Source organism: Typopeltis vanoorti, chromosome 4 (assembly GCF_054136105.1).
Source record: "Typopeltis vanoorti isolate ZY-2024b chromosome 4, IOZ_Tvanoo_1.0, whole genome shotgun sequence".
Taxonomy (NCBI): domain Eukaryota; kingdom Metazoa; phylum Arthropoda; class Arachnida; order Uropygi; family Thelyphonidae; genus Typopeltis; species Typopeltis vanoorti.
Genome location: NC_143552.1, coordinates 68,846,927 through 68,868,193, shown reverse-complemented (window position 1 = coordinate 68,868,193; position 21,267 = coordinate 68,846,927). Strand labels below are relative to the sequence as shown.

The 21,267-nt window shown below is 35.5% G+C and overlaps 1 protein-coding gene across 1 annotated transcript in view; it reads left to right on the top strand.

Annotated features, from left to right (window-relative positions):
* LOC150107390 (uncharacterized) overlaps window positions 1–21,267 on the top strand; it is a 339,311-nt gene that overhangs the window by 156,079 nt on the left and 161,965 nt on the right. Inside the window, exon 9 of the mRNA XM_090391829.1 lies at window positions 10,118–10,223. Coding sequence (XP_090247955.1) covers window positions 10,118–10,223 — 106 coding nt within the window. The remainder of the gene's footprint in view (window positions 1–10,117; window positions 10,224–21,267) is intronic.

The following is a 21,267-nucleotide window of genomic DNA, read 5'->3' as shown; positions in this document are numbered from 1 at the left end:
AGTGGTATGCCCCAGAGTTCTGTTCTTGGACCCTTGTTGTTTAACTTGTTTGTAAATGATATATCATGTGGACTCACTGGGGATCTTCAGTTGTTTGCTGATGATGCAAAGTTGGGGAGAATTATCAGTAGCACTGTTGATGTTAATTCCCTTCAGGAATATTCAAATAGACTTTTGACTTGGACAAAGGAGTGGGATTGTAGTTTTTAATATTAATAAGTGCAAGATGGTGCATTTTGGAGTGCTGAAATATAAGGTTGTGTACTATATCGATGGTGCCATACTGCAGGAAGTGGATGAGATTAGAGATTTGGGAGTGATGGTTGACAGTAGACTGAAGTTTAGAGGATATATTGTGTTGCAAAGGTTGCACATCGTAGTGCTACTATGATAAGAAGTACTCTAACATGCAAGGATAAGGAAGTGGTTGTGCCACTGTATAAGGCACTGGTCAGACCATGCTTCAACTATTGTGCTCAGATCTGGTCACCTGGTTTTCAGTGTGATGTGGAGACATTGGAAAGGGCCCAGAGATGAGTGACTAAGACAATATCCAGAGTTTGGAATGATGGTTATGTAGAGAGGTTGAAGAGATGTGGATTACAGAATTTGGTGGATAGGAGGAGGAGAGGTGGTATGATAGAGATGTTTAAGTTATTGAGAGGATTTTATCAGATTAATTCAGAGGGGATTATAAAAAAGAGCAGAAGGTGAGAGGAGAAGAACCAGAGGTCATCCCTGGAAGTTATGTAAAAGTGAAGAGGAGTGTGAGGAGTAGATTTTTTATATTGAATGAGTATTTTGTCACTTAGTGTACCCACCGATGAGAGTTTGAGTTTAGTAGTAATTTTGTATCACTGAATAAGATTTAGAGTGATCTTGTAGTCACTCTTGGAGAGGTAGCTCCTGCACTTTACCTCAAATTTTTTGAATTGGTCAATTTGAAGTCTGGTGTTTCAGGCTAGTGAAACCTACTCAATGCATTAATGAAACACGAATAAATACACTGGTTGTGGCCAGAGTTTGTGTTGTTTAAATAGTGCTGCATTCCAAGGCAACTCAGATTCCAGCCTTTTTCTGATAAGCTCACTGGTAAATTTTTTAAAATTTCATATTCTTTCTACATTTAGCTATAAAGTATAGATGGATCCATAATATCCTCCATTTTGATATAAAAAACTATAATTTAATTTCATAGAGAACATTGTATTTATTAAACAATACAGCATAAAAATCAGAAAAAAAATATTGCATGCATTTCTTCAGATAACAAAAATATTAACAGAACTTATTTTCTGTTGTGAAATATTGAGAATAATTATGGATTTAATAATTAAAATGAATTTGCGATAACTTATGATGTAGAAAATGAATTTTTTAGCATTTTTGATGTAGTATATGTCTGATTTCTTCATAAATTTTCCAACTTCTGAAAAAAAAAACCAAGGAATAAACTGGTAGCTAGTGCCGAAAGAAATTTTCTGAGAAATTGTGGGAATTGTGAGAAATAAAAAAGTGGGAATCATGCAGACTTGTCATGGATTTATTTAAAAGTATAACTTCATCTGCATGCTGCAAAAAATTATGGTTACATCTCAATTTTGACATCAAGTTTAATGCCAGTATTCATATAGATGCTGAATAACAGTGGTAATAGTGTAATTCATTCATTTAACTGATGACTTACAGTTCAAATATCATTGTGTATTGCTTGAAATGATGTCCTGTTTACTCCTTATAATTGTAGTGTTTTTATTAACTTTTCTTTTGGCACCTTGTCATTTGCTTCCTCAGATCCACAAAACTTACATACAGATCCTTGTTTTATTCTCACGATTTCTCAACTTTGTCCGAAAGGGAAATCTGATCCTAACAACCTCTGTTTGGCTTGAATCCAGCTTGTTCTCCAAGTTTCCCTTTCCACAGTTTTTTTTTTTTTTTTTTAATAGATGAATACTGAAAATGCTCTGCTCCAGTTGTCTGGAATTTGATCTTCTGAATTATACAGTGCAACCTCCTGTAAACCTTTATGCTTCAATATTTGAGCATTTCTGATCAAATATTATCTACTCCAGCTGCCTTTCCATATTTTAGATTTGTGGTAGCTTTCCTACCTCAAGTATTGATATGTGCTCCTGATTGCATTCATTTTGAATATTTCTATCACTGTTTTTTTACTTTTAGTAATTTTTCAAAGTAAATGTTCCAGACATTTAGAATATCTATCTTCAGTTTTCATGTCACTTTTAGTATCTCCAATTACATTTATAGTATCCTTTCCTCCATTTCGACTTTTTCAATAGCTATTGGAACATTTTACTATTTACCTGATATTTATGTTCTGTATTCTTACCAAAGTCTTCCCATGACTTTTGTTTAACTACTTTGTGCACATTGCTTGGCTTTCTGACATTTTTTCTGTATTCTCTCAGTGCACATGCCGATTTATTTGCTGTGAACTTTCTATGCTTTCTTTTTTCAGGGCTACTTCTTTAACTTCCTGAGTCACTATGGAGTTCTGATTTTTCTATCCTTGCAGACAAGCTTACCACATGCCTCTCTGGCTGAATCAGTGTTTTTGTCTCCATCTACCACTTAGTCTTAGTTTGGTTCTTTTTGAACTCTGATTTGTTGTTAAATAATATTTGTATACTTTAGTCTGTAGGTCACCTCTGAAAGCCTTGACTTTGATTCTTTTTGAAAGTTTCTTGCACATTTTTCTTTTTAATATGAAATTCATTTTCAATTCTACTCAAAACTAAATGATAATAACAATAGCAGGGAAATATTATTAGTCATTACTTTATACTAGAGAAAATTATACTGACTAGCTTTTCCAACAACTATATTCTCATGCCATGTAAGGACATTAGTTCTGTTTCAGTTCTGATTTGAATCATTTTCTACAATTATTTAATTCAATGCTGTGTGCTTGTCACAGTTATAATTGTGCTATGAAGATGCTGGGTAGAAAATAAGCAAACTATTAGTAAATTTACTAAATTTTTTTCTTTCTTGGTGTTGTGTATACCATGAATAGAGAGTGTTAATTGTGAAATGATTAGGCAAATTGGTTGGGCACATAAAAAGGTGATCTTAATAGGAGATTTTAATTATAGAAATGTGGATTGGAAGGAGAAGATATGGTATTTTCGAACAAGAGAGAGTGAATTTGTTGAATTTCTGAGGGATAATTATCTTAAGAAGTATGTGATTGTTTTATTGTTGGATTTGGTGATAACCTCAGAGACTGAGGTTGTTAATTCAACACTGCCACCAGTGTTGAATTAACAACCTTTAGTGAGACGGATCTTAAAATACTGGTTTAGGAAGTAGCGAAACAGGAAATGATTACTGTCAAAAAAAAAAAAAGGGAGGGGGGGAGGGAACTTGTTCTGCTCAGGACACCCTGTTCTTCCCAACACTATATAAATCTTAAATCCACTCTACTTTACTATATTGCTATCAGATTTAAAAAAAAAAACTATGGGGGACAACAAACTTAACAGATGATCCTGCTCTCACAGACTAACTTCTGTTGCTTTCTCATAAGCATTCTGTTTCTGCCGTATGCCTCTTCTCCATGTATTTTCTTGTATGTTGTTCTGCTGAACTGACTGCTACCATGCTTCCTCTTTTTCATCTTGCTCATAATTATGTAAACAATATCATCTTCTGTTGTCATCTTTTCTCAGTTCCAGATATTATTATTATTACCCCAAGACCTCATGGAGTCAAAGACTCATCTGGGAGGTCCTTTTATCACACACACACACACACACACACACACACACACACACACACACACACACACACACACACACACACACACACACACACACAGCTCATCATACCGTGTCTTAAACACACTCAAACTCCTTGCAGACACCACACTCTCAGGCAAGGCATTCCAATCATTCACAACTCTATTTTATATCTCCCACTGTTTTATGTAGAACTTCTCCAGCATTAATCCTATAACAACTCTTTACCAACTTGTAGGTCTCTATCATAGTTCTCCCCTCTTCCTCCTGTCCACCAGATTCTGCAAATTACATCTTCTCAATCTCTCCTCATACTCAACATTTCAGAGGTCAGAAACTACCTTAGTCAGTCACCTTTGGACCCTTTCCAGCATCTCTTCATCCTTCTGAAAACCAGGTGACCAAATCTGGGTACAGTAGTCCATGTGTGGCCTAATCAAAGCCTACAACAGAACAAGAATCTCCCTACTTCTACATGTCAGTGTCCTCCTCATCATTCCCAGAAGCCTTTGTGTTGTCTTCACAATTTTGGCTGTGTCCCCTAAATTTCAGATCCTTATCCACTATCACACCAAGATCTCTTATTTCCTCCACCTCCAATAATATATCCTCACCGAGTATAAATTCTGCATCCCATCTTTGTTTTCCAAATTTTAAAACCTTACATTTTGCAACATTGAACTCACTTCCCCATTTCCGTGCCCAATCACTCAATTTATTCAAGTCTTCTTGCAAGGCCACAACATCTTCACTACTCTTTATGGTTCATGCCAACTTTGCATTATCTGCAAACAACTGAATATCTCCATCCAAATCTTCACCAATATCATTAATTTACAAGTTAAACAGAGCCCTGAGGCACTCCACTAGTGACTTTCCTTTTCCTGGATATCACTCCCCATACACAACTTGTTAATAGCTATCAGGTAGCTAGGTATTTGCTGTAATCTACCAAACTAGGTAATCTCCAATCCAATGCACTAGTCTAATATCCAACTCCATCTGCTCTAGTTTGACTGTCAACTTATCATGAGGTACTCTATCAAAAGCCTTTGCGAAATCCAAGTATATTACTGTGTATCCTGGTATATACCAAGCATATACTGTGTATATATTATGAAAGAATATTTGTTAGCAGCAATGGTAAGTTGTATATCACGAGTGAACAAAAGGACACAATTTGGAGTAAAGTGGATGACAAACAATATTAAACAGGAATTGCATGTGAAAAAGAGGCTATGGAAGAGATATAAGGAGAAGAGAAGATGCATGAAGAGTATAAGACACAGATCAGAAGAGTGACTAGTATGGTAAGGAAGACAAAACTGGAATATGAGAAGAGATTGGCCCTAAGATCCAAAGAAAATCCTAGGATATTTTTTAGATATGTGGACAGTAGGAGGAGAAATGACTGTGGAAGAAGGATATTGCGGGATAAAAATGGGAATAGAGTGACTGATGCAGAGGACATAGTAGAATTGTTCAATGACCACTTTATTGGAGTATTTCATCCTGGAGGAGTCAGTTTTAATGCTAGAGGGATAGGGCAGGTTCGAGGTTTAGAGGTACAGGAGGAGAGTGTGTTTCAAATACTGAGTACTCTGGATGTCAGTAAAGCTGTGAGACTGGATGGTATTTCGGCACGAGTTTTGAGAGAATGTGCTAGGGAACTGACAGTGCCTTTGACCTGGCTTTTCAACGAAAGTCTGGCTACGGGAAAAGTGCCCAGGTAATGGAAGGAAGGTACGATTGTGCCATTGCATAAGGGCGGTAGCAGATTGTAAATGTCTAATTATAGGCCAGTTTGTGTGTCATCAGTAGTTAGTAAGATCTTGGAGAAATTAGTGAACGACCGTATACAGCATTGGGCAGATGAGGATAATGTTATCTATGAGAGTCAACATGGATTTGTGAAGGGGCACTCTTGTTTTAGCAATATGCTAACCTTTTATAATAAAGATACAAGAGCATTAGATGAGTGAAAGGCATATACTACTATTTTCTTAGACAGCAAAAACATTTGACAGGGTGCCACATAATAAGCTGATAATTATGTTGCTACACATGGGTCTGGATGTCAGATTGGTCAACTGGATATAGGTTTAGCTGTCCAATAGGTATCAAAGAGTTGTGTATGGTGGGGCAGTTTCAAGGAAACAGGGTTACAAGTGAGGTCCCACAGGGCTCAGTACTGGGAACCTATATTGTTTAAACTTTATATCAATGACATTGTCAGTGGATTGCAAGGGGATATTCAGTTGTTTGCAGATGATGCGAAGCTGGGAAGAATTATTAGTAATAGTGCAGATGTGGCAGCCCTGCAAGAGGATTTGAATAAGCTATATAGATGGGCAAATGAATGGGGGGGAGGTGTCGGTTTAATGCAGCAAAATGTAAGGTCTTGAGGATTGTGAAACATCGATGGGACACTGCATACTCTATGGGAGGAGTTATACTGGAGGAAGTAGGGGAGACAAGAGATCTGGGGTTGATGATTGATAGAAACCTGAAATTTAGGGGACATATTGCAAAGGTGGTGAAGGTAACACAGAGGATTGCTGCAATAATGAGAAAGACGCTGACCTACAGAGATAAAACAGTTATCATTCCATCGTATAAGACCCTGATCAGACCACACTTGGACTATTGTTCTCAGGTTTGGTCCCCAGGATTTGAAGGGGATAAATTAACTGTGGAAAGGGTACAAAGGCAGATAACAAAGATGGTTTCAGGACTGTACAATAATGGTTATGAGGATCGGCTGAGGGAATGTGGACTGCAGAGTTTAGTGGACAGAAGGAGAGGTGATATGATTGAGACTTTTAAACTGTTGAGAGGTGGTTACAGGGTTGACACTGGGGGAGTTCTTTCGCTTGGTTGAACAGCGGGAAGTAGTGATGACAAGGGGCCATTCCTGGAAGTTATGAAAGGAAACTGTGAGCAAGAGGGTGAGGAGTGGTTTCTTTGCATGGAGGGTGATTGAACCATGGAATGCATTGCCTGATGGAGTGGTGGGAGTGAGAATGGTCAATGAGTTTAAGGAGTGGTATGATAGACTTTGTGTTTCTTAGGAAGGACCTCCCATGATGAGTCTTTTGACTCCATGGAAGCCTGAATAATAATAATAATAATAATCCTTCTCCTCTGTCGAAGGAAGCAGTCACTTTATTGTAATGAGTAAGTAGATTACTAAAACATGACCTCCCTTTAGCAAATCCATGCTGTCCATCAAAGATAATACCATTGTTGTCAACCCAACTCTGGATTATATATCTGGATTATTATATGTTCACACAAGGTTCTCCAACAACTTAACCACAACACCTGACACACAGATAGGCTTATAGTTTGATGCTTGAGTTCGATCACCTCCTTTACGAATTGGCACAATCTTGCCCTCCTTCCACTTCTTAGGAACTTGACCGAGTGCAAGACTTGTATTGAATATGTGGTGATATATTATCAAGTCCCACAGCCTTATTAACATCTAGTTTACTCAACTTCCCATGCACCTCTTGCTCACTTACAGTCAGTCTCTCCTCCGCATCATCAACTGCTCTCAATCTCTCCATGAAGTCACATTCACAAGATTGAAAGACCTTTATGAACTGCTCATTAAGTATCTCCACTACATCTTTCACAACAGCTGTCTTTATACCATTTTCTCCAATCAATGTGATCCTTCCATAATCATTTTTTCTTTTGCTAGCTACATATCGAAAGTACTCCTTAGGATTCTTTTTGGCATCATTTGCTAACTGCTGTTCATACCTCTCTTTAGCTACTCTCACCAACCAAGTCACCCTCCTCTCCTTGCCTGGTCTTTGTAGACCTCATGAAATTGGTTATTTCCACTTCTCTTATGCTGCCTCCACAATGCCCTTTTTTTTTGTATCACATGCTTAATCTCTTTATTCATCCATCTCACACCTACCTTATTTAACCTTTTCAACCTTGGAATACATTTAGACATTGCATCTACAGATAGTTTTTGAAAATCCCCCAAGCTGCATTGATCTCTTTTCCAGCTATACAAAGTAACTTGTCATCTTCCTCTTTAATTTGCTTACCTCTGTGCTGTGGAACAGCCCATAACTACAGCTCAAGTTGTTCAACAAATACAGCAACATTTCATGTTTCTCTTCTGTCTTCTTGGCCACTTCAACACTCACAGCACTATTGATGTCCTATAGGTTTTGCAACCTCTCATTTGTGGAGTTGATAAAAAAAAAAAAAAATTCATTTTGATTACTGGAAAAAACTGCCAATAGCCAAATTCTTCACTAAGCTTACCAATGAATTAGCAAATATCATTGACTCTGCAGCAAATCTCTTAGCCAGTTTTGACCACATTTGGACACAAGCTATGGATAGAATTAAAGAAACTTGTGTAGTTGCTTTTGATGCTTCCAGACCATTTGATTTGGTTTGGCATAAAGGCTTACTTATAAGCTGACATCTTATGGTCTGCCCTTCCATTCTTTAATGTTGGGTTTCTAGTTTTCTGTCTAGTTGTTCACTGTGTCATTTTCCTCTTTTCATATTTTCCCAAATTGTTAAAGTACTCCAAGCCAGTGTACTTTTCATGCTCTTCTTCCTCTATATGAATCGCCTGACTAATTCTAAATCCACCGTTTTGCTGGTTATAGCATACTCCATTTCTCATCTTCATTTGATAGACCTAGTTGGGCTGAAATGTTCCAAGCTTCAAACTTTCCTAACAAATGTCTCAAACAGTGATCTGCTTGACATTCTCCACTGAGGGTGAGAATAACCTTGTCAACTTTAGTGCTATCAAAATAGTCTTGTTTTATCTGTAAAGATTGCATTTCACTTTTTTTTCTTTTTTTTTTTTTTTAATATCACTCTCATATGAGAGGCCTCAAGACCTCTAGCAAATAAATGCCATGGGTGGGTTGGGGTCAAGAGTACAGTAATCTGGTAATATTCATTTTAAAGAGCTGGGAGGTTGTAGTCCTTGGGGAATATTTCACATGGAAGGCTGTTCCATAGAACTGAGGCAGATTGGATAAAGATGAGAGTAGCAGGTTTGGTAGGATGTTTAGCAACTGCTGCTCATGTTTCTGCAAGTTGAGCAGAAATGGGAAACATAATGGATGCTAGTTCTGCTGAACAGCATCCATGGAAATATCTGTAAAAGAGATAATGCATAAACTGACTGTCAATGAAGCAGTGGCTGAAGAGCGTCTGCATGAGAAAGGGTGTCATCACTCAACTGAACTGCACTCTTCTGAACTGCATCAAGAATTTTTAGAGAAGTCTTAAGTGCACCATCCCAATTGTTAGGGCAGTAATTCAAGGTTGGGGATTGAAGATTTGTACAGAGTAAATAAATGGACAGAAGAGTAATAATATAATAACATTCCACACATCTTAGGGAATACAAAACAGAATGATAAAATGGGGGGGGGGCTATATTCTTGAATTAAATCTTTATTTTGCCAGAAATTTATGATACAGCAGTATTATAATTTATCTTTATTAACTAAATAAAATAATCCTTTACCTTTTATTACCCAAAAGAACTCCTTTAGTCCTACCCACGTTTGGACATTAAGCAGCTATTCTCCCTATCAAGTTGTCATTGGTAGTTGAGTTCTGGGACTAATGATTTAGAGAGAGAATGAACATATGCTTCTGTCATATGCTCCTTAAATCCAAACCAGATTGTTTGAAATAGTGTTGACTTCTGCTGTCATTTTTCTGAGTTGCTGGGTTATTTTCAATGTGAAAAATCCTACTTAGCTGTGCCAAAGGTAGTAATAATGTTAGATAAAGAACTTCTAACATTATTAAAGAGCATGTTTTTTTGCATTTTTGAAATTCATTTTTGAGCAGTTTTTTTTTTTTTTTAATTAAGAATTGCCAAAAGATGTAAGATTGTGTGTGTGTGGCCTGCTGGGCATGTCTATCACTTACATGTATCCCGAGGGTTGACTTTTTTGTTTTACAGATAGAACCCAATTTCCAGGAGGGAAAAAACTTGTCATCTTTCATATGACACTAAGTAACATGCCTTTATTTGAAAAGTTATCAAAGTTCTTTGTATCCTAGACTAGATTTGAACCTAGCTAGGTTTTTCCACTCAAAGGGCAGGCATCATTTTTACTGACTGAACTATGAAGGTTTAGTTATTTGTTCCCATATTGCAATAATATTTTGTTATTGAGTCAATTGTAAATTGTTGTGATAAATATAGTCTTGTTTCATTGGACTAAATTTTCAAAAAATTAGTGATGTATTATTACTCTACCAGAAGAATTAAGAATTACCAAAAAGATGTAAGATGTATATATAATATTATTGCATGTGGATATTTATTTTTATCTCAGGGTCCAATTTTGGCTGGAACATTTGGTGCTGTTATTAGAGATCGATCACTTTGGGTATCAGGAATGCGAACTGAACTGGTGGGATTGACATTATGCATTGTATTTGGTAAGTTAATGTATAGATTTAATTAAATCACAAAGTATTCTTCCAACTTTAATTATAATTCAGTGCTTTTGCAACTCATAGCATAAACCAATGTATTGGTACTTGTAATTAACATTGTATATTAAACTGAAATACTGTTATTACTGCTATTTATTCATAGCATTTTATGCACTAATTGTTGCACAAAATGCATAAGCACCTGTTAGATTTGTTTCTCCCTGCATTTGTATGCAAGGAATCCAGAACCTGATTTTTTCAGATTTTATTGAACTTTAGCATTTGGAGTAAATTCATGCAAAAATCCAAGTCATTCCAATTTTTGTTTTAATTTAACTGTTAACATGGTTGAAATTAGAAGATGTCAGTTATATTGCAGTAACCATCCTCTGTCTGAATAGAATTCAATAAAAGGTGAATTTTAGGATATATCTTGTCAGGTGTGCAGTGCAGATGATATAGCCTTGGTCATGCTCAACACACTTTAACCAAGGAGCCAGCACTTCCTCCATATGAGAATACAGCAGTAAAGTAATTTCACGGGCTAACTGCTAAATATTATGCAGGACTGAACTTGATGATGGTGCATTAGGAAGTTTCCAACCAGCTGGTATATAATTCTATTGCTGCTGCTTACTCTGCCAGATCAGATGTGAAAAGAGTCAGCATACTGCAGTATGTGGGTCACACTTGGACTGGAGTTTGGTTCTGGTTACTCCTTATGTGGAGGTAAATCCTTCATCTCTACTGAATTCCCTGGCTCTGCAACTTTGATAACTGATATGAAAAACACCATAATAAATTAATAGTGACACTGCAGTTAATAAAAATTGCCCACCACCAACAACCAAACAAAAATAGTTACATCCAAAAATACAGATATTCAAAATAACAAAACACCAAAAAAAAGCTCTCAAAATAAAATCAGCAACAAAATTCCATGTGTGCAGGGAAAGAAAAAATTTTTTTACATCCCACTTCACTGATGTCTGGGATTTCTGTATAAATGATGCTGATGTGCACTATCAGTTGTAGGCATCCAAACTGATTGTTATTCTTCACTGAACCCTCAACTTGCATGATACATAGCTACAGTTCACCTTAATTACTTGCGCTACATTATGCATGATACCTTCCATACAAAAGGTGTAGCATGTGCATTTATCAGGTCTAATATTCCATATTAAAGATTACTTAAGCCTTACTTCACTTCCCTGTTTATGATTTGCTCTAGCTAAAGATTTCATTGCTTTGCTTTGTTGCCTTTATTGTTCTCCTAATTCCAGTGCCCATGTTGACCTCTTTGGTTATTTCTCTCTGAAAGTTGATTTCCTACAGACTAATTAACAAGCAAAGCAATGAAAGGCGCTTACCATTATTATTAGCTTTACTTTTTCCAAATTTTTCCAAAACATTTCTATATGTCTGGTATTCGTTTCCTACTCTGCTTGTTAGATCTTCAACAAGAATCAACTTTTTCTTTGTCAGCTGCCTTCTCTAATTATTTGAAAATTTCCCCATTCTTTCTTAGTCAAATATTGTGCAACATAGCACAAATAAGTCTCATTTCACTTTCCTATTTTGATATGCCTACATTGCTCTCTGATTATTATTTCCTGAATATAACATCTTGTATTTGTTATTGAGAAGAATCTGACATCTATTTTGCAGGGCATGAAAAATGTTCATGTCTGCTCATCCATGACAAATGGGAATTTTCAGTTGAATAGGCAGTTTTATATGCATAATGCTGATTCTGCTTTTGTTGCAAATAGTTTTTTTTTTTGTATGTTTACTTTACTTATCACATATATTGGGGAATGGTGGTCATTACAAATACCTGTTTTGTCAATTATCACTAATTTTGCTGTGATGAAAATATGATCAACAAGAGAATTAGGCCCATGTGGGGGACACCTGTAACCCCTATTGGGTGCTTCTCCTGGTGGCGGATCGGGGAATGCTCATTATAGTTTACTATGAAGGGTAGGAGGGAAATAAAATACCTCCTGTGGACCAAGAGGATAGCACTTTTTCATAGGCTGGTCTGGGGGACCCCTCGAAGGTGTCAGCCCCACCACCAGACTCGAGTGCTGAAGGCTAATTTCCTACACACCTTAAAATTTCACACATTAAAAGAAATAATAAAGAGATAGCTGAACTTCCTAAATGGTTAACGACAAAACAAGGAAAAGGGTACATGAGATATGGAACATTAAAAGTTTACATGGAAAAGAAAATGAATTAATAGATGAATTTAAAAAATCGAGATTGGATCTCCTAGAGTTACAGAAACAAAAAAGAAAGGTCAAGGTTGCCAGAAAATGAAAGATGGATATATATACTTTTCTATTCAGGGGTAAACCCAAGAAATTGGGGAAAACAAGGAATAGCATGTATAATTAAACCAGATCTCAAAGAATATATTACTAAATGGCAACTAATAAATGAAAGGTTGTTGACAATCACTATAGATTTTAAATCTATAGTGATTGTCAACCAAGTATTCAGTGTAATTGTTGCATATGGCCCAAATGATAATGCTAATAAAGAAGTTAAAGATGAATTCTTCAAACTCTTACAAAAAAAAAACAATTGAAGAAGTTCAAGGGCATATTATACTGCTAGGAGACCTTAATGGCCAGGTAGGGAATCAAGTAGATGAGGAAACGAAACAAGTGTTGGGATCACAAGGAGAAATAATTTGGAATAATAATGGAGAAAGAATAATAAATCTTTGCCTTATAAATAATTTAGTAATAGCAAATACTATGTTCAAGCATAAAGAAATCCATAAGTTTACCAGAGAAGAGCCCAGTAGAAAAATCTATAATTGACTACACCATCATAAGCCAATCCTACTAGAAGTATACAAAAAACGCAAGTCTATAAAGGTCCTGAAATAGGCAGTGACCACTACTTATTAGTATTGGAAATGATCCATAAAATAAAAATTGAAAAATGTAGAAAAAGTAGCAAGGGAATAAATGTTAAGATAAAGAACTATAAACTAAAGAAAGAAGAAACAGCCATTGAATATAAAAATAAAATAGAAGAGAAGATGAAAGAAGTAGAAAAAGAGATATACGAAGACCAAGACGTAGAAAGCCTATGGTACAGGTTCAGAATACTTCTTCTAGAAACAAGCAAAGAAATTTGTGGTATATCAATAAATAATAAACAGAAGAAACATAAAACACCCTGGTGGACTGAAGAAATTAAAAAGAAAAAGCAATTGTGGAAGAGATATATAACATCAAAGTTGCAGGCTGATAGAGAACTATTATTGTTATTCTTGACACCTCCAAGGAGTCTGAAGACTCATCGCAGGAGGACACCTACAACTGTCTCAACCACTACACTGAACCTCTACTACGAATCATCTCCATTAACGCCATCTAATTAACACCCACCTCCACCACCACCACAACTGGTATTCTATGTCTGTAAATTGCTTGAGTTCTGAAGGGCCAGTTTGTCTGCATGCGGGATGAAAAACACGAGTTTCCGGGAGAAAAAACCCTGCTACCTCCATATGGAATAGGCTAACTCACCTTCGATTGAAAATCGTCCAGATAAAGATTCCTCCTGTCACGACGAGAATCGAACTTAGGCCTATTCCAATCGAAGGGTGCAAACTATACAACAACCAAAGAAATAAAATTAAAACCTTAGTGAAAGAAGAGAAAAGAAAATGCTGGGAAGACTTCGGACATACTTTAGAACAAAATTTTAAAGGAAACCAAAAACTCTTCTATAATGTTTTAAGAAGAATGAGGTCAGAGAAAGAATGTCCCATAAAGTTTATTTATCAAAAATAAGGATGGAAAGTTACTCACAAATCTCAAAGACATCATAGAAAGATGGAAACAGTACTATCAGGAATTATTGGAAAATGCAGGACATGAAAAAAATAGAACCTTAAGAGCAAGACATGCAAGCAGAATAGAAGATCAAAGAGAGGAAATTCAGGAAAATGAACTGTTAGCAGCAATAAGTAAAATAAAACTGGACAAATCAGCAAGCCATGACCAAATAACACCAGAAATGGTAAAGAATTTAGGAAAGAAAGCCATAAAATTTCTTTTACATCTATTCAATATCATATGGAAAAATATTCCCAAAGACTGGGAAGTAGCAATAATAGTCCCTATATTTAAGAAAGGGGATAACCGTAAATGTGAAAACCATAGAAGAATTTCGTTTTAAACATTCCAGGAAAATTCTATGCCCATATTTTAGAAGAGAGAGACTTAGAAATCCAACAGACGATACACTGGACGAAATTGAATACGGCTTTTGATATAGATTTTGAAAAGGCCTTTGATCGATGTAGAAAGTTTTTAACTTGGGTATATTATGTATTCAAGATACCAAGTAATTTTATATATAAACTTGGTTTTTTAATCCTATTTCCCAAGTGAGCAAACAGACAAATAAGTCAAGGTTGCACCTGCATGTAGTGCAAGTCTGAGGCAACTCATGGTAGTGCCACTCTAGGCAACTCGTGGTAAAGTTAAAAAAACTTTCTACATCTATCTATCTCTTATCCTGAGATTTTATTTAATAAGGTCAAAGCACCTAGTGGCAACTTGTTTTGGTAAAATTCATATAAGTTCTGCATTACTTAAAACTTAGCATTGTCTGGTCTGGCTCCCACTGACGAGACCTCAATAAAGGTCGAAACGGGTATGGGTAGTGACCATTGCCTTTAATGCATAGCATCGTACATCTCCGCATGGGGATGTGCTTTACATTAAAGGAAAAATACTAAGGAAAGTGATCAGAGCTTAATCCACTTTTATTTGCAGATGCAAATTTGACTTACTCGTCTGTTTGCTCACTTGGGAAATAGGATTAAAACACCAAGTTAATATATAAAATTACTTGGTATCTTGAATACATAATATACCCAAGTTAAAAAACTTTCTACATCTATCTCTCATCCTGAGATTTTATTTAATAAGGTCAAAGCACCTTGTGGCAACTTGTTTTGGTAAAATGCATTTAAGCTCTGCATTACTTCAACCTTAGCATTGTCTGGTCTGACTCTCACTGACGAGACCTCAATTAAGGTCGAAACCAATTGGAAGCTTGGGTGATGAATGGCAATACTGTAGCCTGTGAAGTTTTAACTGAGGCTTGGCTGTTGCTGTCACCCAGGGCTGTCTCCCACGTTAAGTCGATAGACCTGTGCTCCCTATGGAAGGACCTCCCGTGATGAGTCTTTTGACTCCTTGGTGGCCTAAATAATAATAATAAGAAGAAGAAGAATCAAACTATAAGAGACAATCTTCAAGTTGCACTGCTGAACCAATTCATAACACAAGTCCAAATGAGGTGGTTTTGACATCTTATTCAAATGGAAGAAGGTAGAGTAGCAAAAACTGTGTATGAAAATAGAAAAAGAAAATAGGTAGGCAAAGGAAAGGGTGGCAAAAGGAAATTAAAGAAAAATTGGAAAAGAAGGGAATTAACTGGAAAGAAGCAAGACAACAAGCCTTGGAGAGGACAGCATGGAAATCTGGCAAAATCTCAATGCTTAAAAGCACAAGAGATTATAGACGATGAAGAAGAGAATTAGGATATGCATGCATCATTTTATCTCATTGAGCACTCACTAGTACTGCAAGGTAACCAGTTAATTACAACATAGCAGCCTTAAATGGATATGTTGTGAACAGCAGTAATTAGATTAATTCTTACCCAGTAATGGAATATGCAGAATTTGACCATTAATAGTGGATATTAAAACTTGGAAAGTTGAGAAAGAAGCATTTATTTTCTCAAAATAGTTCATTACACTGATTCTAACTTAAATGGTTTTCAGTTGTCTTCAGAGTTGTCACTCTGTTGTATGACATTGCTAGCCCTGTTCATCCAACATTGTTTTGGAGCCAATCAGAATTAAGAAACTCAGTAATATAGTTATATGTGTAAACCTAAGAGTTTTGTTTTGAGTTGTTTTTCTTTTTTTCCGACATTTGCATATAATGGTAGAGAAAAAAATTGTTTGTCCCCACCCTCCATAAAAGCAATTCAGAACATAAGTCTTGGGAGCAAAAGCATAGTGAAAATGGTATGATTAATAAAAAAAAATAATAACAAATTGTCTTGTATCACTTATAAAATGCATGAATTATTTCTTCACAGGCTGATAAATGTACTAATACATAAATAGTTAACATATTTTCTTCAATACTAGTAATTATACAAGATTAAAAATAGCCATAGCTTTAACAAAAGCTTATAAATTGACCAGATCCAAGAATAAACATGTGACTGTGATATATGAGGCAGTCGTGGTAGAGTACATTAATGCTAACCTCTGGCAAGTGAGATATTTGCATGACTGGTGAGCCAGCATAAAATTTTTAAGTGCTGTCTATTGGTCTTTGTTCTCTAATTCTTCTGACAGTTCCACTTCTTTTACATTGATACTTCTTACATTGATAGCCTATCTTGAATTCTGCTGATGTTGAATTTGTTCCATTGCTTCACTGATTTTTCACTGTTTATTCTGGTTCTCCTGAAGAAAACAGCAGGATCCCCAGCCTGCATGATGTTTCATCATTTGTACTAATATGTTTTTGTTTTAAGCCAATACAGAATATACTTTGGTCAGATAAATCTCAAATTGCATTGCCAGCCTGTCCTCATTTGTTTAGTATTTGGATGGATACCATCTAATGAAATGCACCTCAAGAAAGTGAGGATTGGACATTAGTTCATCAGTTCTCCATATTCCTTAAAAAGTCCATATAAACATCTTCCAGTTATTCTGCTTTGAGTTTAATTCCATATTTATTGGCAGCATGATTTGAAATCATGGCTGATTGAATTTAATGAAATTTTCTATTTAAGATTATGATTAGATTTTAACTTGCATTGATCCCATTTTAATGGCAAAATTGTCTTTGGTACCTATGCCATAAATATCTCTAGGTTCATTTGTGATAAGCTAATGAATGATGTGTAACTATACAAGAATGAATGCAGTTTTAAGCTGCACTTTGTTATGCTTGTTTACATTCTTGTATTCTATCTATTAACAATATATATTTTATTGTATGTAGTCTTTAATTGCATTTGCAACAAAATATCACATGCATGCAGTTTATTATTAGCTTGTAGTAAATTATGCTGAAAGTCATCATTGGCATTCAGAATAATTCAAACTGATGCGAAGTACATATATTGTCAATGCTAAAAAAATTCTTTAGAATGCAAGAGCCATTACAGATTCAGTAAAATCAAAGAATTTTACTTGTACTGGCTTTCAGATTATATGACAAATAAATATTAACTTGAATTTTTAAAAGAAACAGTACAATCACTTTATTTAACAAAAATATCCATAATCAAATCATTTTAAATAATTTATATTATATTTAAATTGAGCACCATGATTATGACGTGCTGAAAATTGACATAATATGAAGTGGCGCACCAAACAATACTGAAATATGGCATAATAACCTGTGTGCCCTCTAACTAGTGAGTGTTAGATAAATATGATCCTGTTTATAGTGACCAAACATGGTACTTCTCCTTCAGGTATAACATTTTAATGCATCCAGTGTTAATGATCTCAATCAGGAATATCACACGTTTCCACTCATTCCACAAAGGATTAGCTGGATATTTAGATTAAAACTAGATAGTGTACTCTTACTATGCTGTTATTTGCAAAAGAAAACTTCTTCAGCTCAGTTTCTTGACAGAGAATTGACATGTGCATGACTTTTTCAAAAGTGTGTGGCATTGCATTTTTGCAGATCATATTCAGTTATGTAGAATGTCAAGTATAATACTCTGCTTATTGCATCATCAAAAAAAAAAAAAACAATAACTTAATACCATCATACAATGAAAACTATCTTCATATTTAATACATCTGTAAACAATATGACTTGCAGTTGGATAGTTCTTTGGAAGCAAATATTGCCACTACCTCTAAACTGGTGAAAATCATAAAAAATGAGATTTGCACAACAAAAGATTGCATGTTTTAGTTTTTTTCTTTTTCACTGCTTTTTATTCATTCTAAAACCATTAACTTTCAGTAACTGATTTATCACCCAGTATGAAACTGTCATCGTCCTTCTTATTTGGAGACTTAAAGTGGTTTGCAGAAGTACCATATTTGGTCTCCATAAATGGGATCTTATTATCTAACCCTTAACTCACCTGTGGCTATTACTAATATATTATAGATTTGAAGCTGTTGTTAGGTAACAAAAAAACCTGAGATTGTCAGGTTTTTTTGATTTTTTTTTGTCTTTCTGTTCTCTTTTCTTACTTTCTTACTTGCTGAGTTTTTTTTTTTTTTTTTTTTTTGTTATTTAAAATTTTTTAAAATACTTTATTAAGTATCTTCTCGTTTCATGTTTAAATTTAATTTAGCTTTAGACTTCTATATTGTGATAATTTTTTTTTCTTCTTTTCTTATCTCCTGTTCATTCTTCATTTATTCTGTACATTAAAGAGAGCTGTTGCATAGACAATCCTGTTAAATGTCCTCCTGCCATTTCAAACATGTAACATTGAATGCCCCTTTGATTTTTTTGCTAGAAAGTGGTCAGAAGAATCTTGGCTAAAAGTCCTGTTCTTGATAACATTTTTCTAATTGTTCATAGTTTTGTGCTGTAGAGTTGACTGATATTCTATGTTATTATTTTTTTTTTTATTATTATTCTTTCCTGTTCAACTGATATTTATTCTGCAGCTGGAAATTAGTCCAGATTCAACCCATTTCTACGCAGGATGACAAATCTTTATTATCAAATTAACATCTAGTTTCCTTCACTTCTAAAATGATCCTTCAAATCCGTCTAAAGTGATGACAAAGACATTTAACTTCTACACTACCTAAAAATTTTATTTTTCTCAACATAATAAACAATTTTGTATGGATTTTGCTACTGTCCTTCAACAAGGGATCTTCTTGCTTATTTTCATATGGACATCTTCATGGAATTGAAAGAAAAATTGCAGGAGGAAACACACACACACACACACACACACACACACACACACACACACACACACACACACACACACACACACACACAATGACAACCTATTCCATTCATCTACCACTCTGCACAAAAATCTAGTCCTGAATCCCTGTTCACCACACTGTTATTCAGTTTCCATCCCCATCATGTACTGACTAGAGAAGTGCAAACGTTTTTGTGCAGTAATCCTATAAAACCTGTTTAGTATCTTTCACATTTATATTATATCCCTTCTCTTCCATCTATCAGCCAACTTCTGTAACCCACAAATCCCCAATCTGTCTTCACAGAAAGCATTCTGCTGATCACTCACCATCTTGATCACTTACCTCTGGATCATCTATCTAACTTCATCCCCCCCAAAAAATCCCAGGTTGACTAGATCTGTACATCATAATCTTTTGGCTGTATCAAAGCCTTATGTAGAGGAATAATTGCTTATCTCTGCTTCTCAGTGCATTCTTCAATAATCAAGTAATTCTACAAGCTACTTTGATCACTTTTATAATATGTCCCCCCTCTGAATGCTAACTTCTTCTCCACAAATACCCTAAATACCCGTGTCATAAATTTTTGCTTTAGTCCAGTTCCATCAATGAATACACAGCTGTAATCTTTTCATTCTCAGAGTACATAACCATACATTTTTCCACATCAGACAGACATCCATTATTCTTTGTCAATACTCAGTATGCCTAAATCATTCTTCAGGATTTCTAATCACTTTGAACTACTTCTCTATCCAGTTATACATCACCATTAAAAACTGAATATTTCCCTTCAGATTTTTTCCTGTATCATTAGTGAAAATTAAATAGCAGCATCCTCTAAGTACAGAAGAGTGTTGTGATGCATTGTCGATATCTTGCCTTCTTCCTGGATTATACTCTGCCATATATTAATTTCATGCATGTCCATCAGCAGCTCAAGTTTTCATATTCCAGGCATCACATCCATCCTCATTTGCTTCAATTGGTGTAAGAAAGTTCGATGTTTTATCCTGTCCCCATACTTTTATCAAACTCCAGCAGTAATGTCACCTATCTTTGGACAGATGTTATAGAAGAATGTAAGGAATCTCAAGTAATTGCTCTTGACATATCCAAAGGTATTTGATAAGGTTTGACAAAAACAGCCATTAAGTAAGCTCCTGTTATGCAGTACATCTAACTTTCTGTCTGAATGTTCATTATCTTTGATTCAAAATTTTGCAGCTAATGCTGACTTTCCACATGGCTGTTTTTTCACATGCTGTATTTCTTCTTTATTATTACTTTTATACCGGCTCCATAAGAGAGTTGAGGATGTCTTAAGAGAGGTCTTCTTTGAAATCATATGTGCCTAAGCTATCATCTCTTTGGAAACTTCCACTGAAGATACACTAATAACATCCACTGTTAACTCATTCAACACGCACACACACTCACTACATTTCATGAAAAAAAAGCTGAATCTCATGTTTTCTAATGACACTCTTCCTACTAGCCATGAACTGTAAAATCTAATTTGTGTTTATATCGCAAGATTTCCTTACCGACTTATTATTATTATTATGGGCAACTCCAGGGAGTCATTAGACTCATCGAGGGAGGCCCCAAATCATATTCATCACAACTATTCGACATTCATACAGTATCTATTATACCTCGCCTTAAACTCATTTACTGTCACAGCATCCACCACAGACTCTGGGAGTGCATTCCACTCATTCACCACTCTAAAAGTAAAGAACCCAGCTCTAACACCTTTACTAACCACACTTTTGCCCTTGGATGTCCCCTAGTCCTCCCACAACCAGCCCTGTTCTCAAAAATATCTTCTGAATTAATTTTATAGAAACCCCTCAGCAACTTGAATGTCTCAATCATATCTCCCCTCCTCTGCCTATCAACCAATTTTTGCAACCCACAAATCTTCAACCTGCTCTCATAAGGTTCATTCCACAGACCTGCTATCATCTTGGTCACTCGCCTCTGGATCCTCTCCACCTCCTCCCCATCATGAAGAAACCTAGGTGACCAAATCTG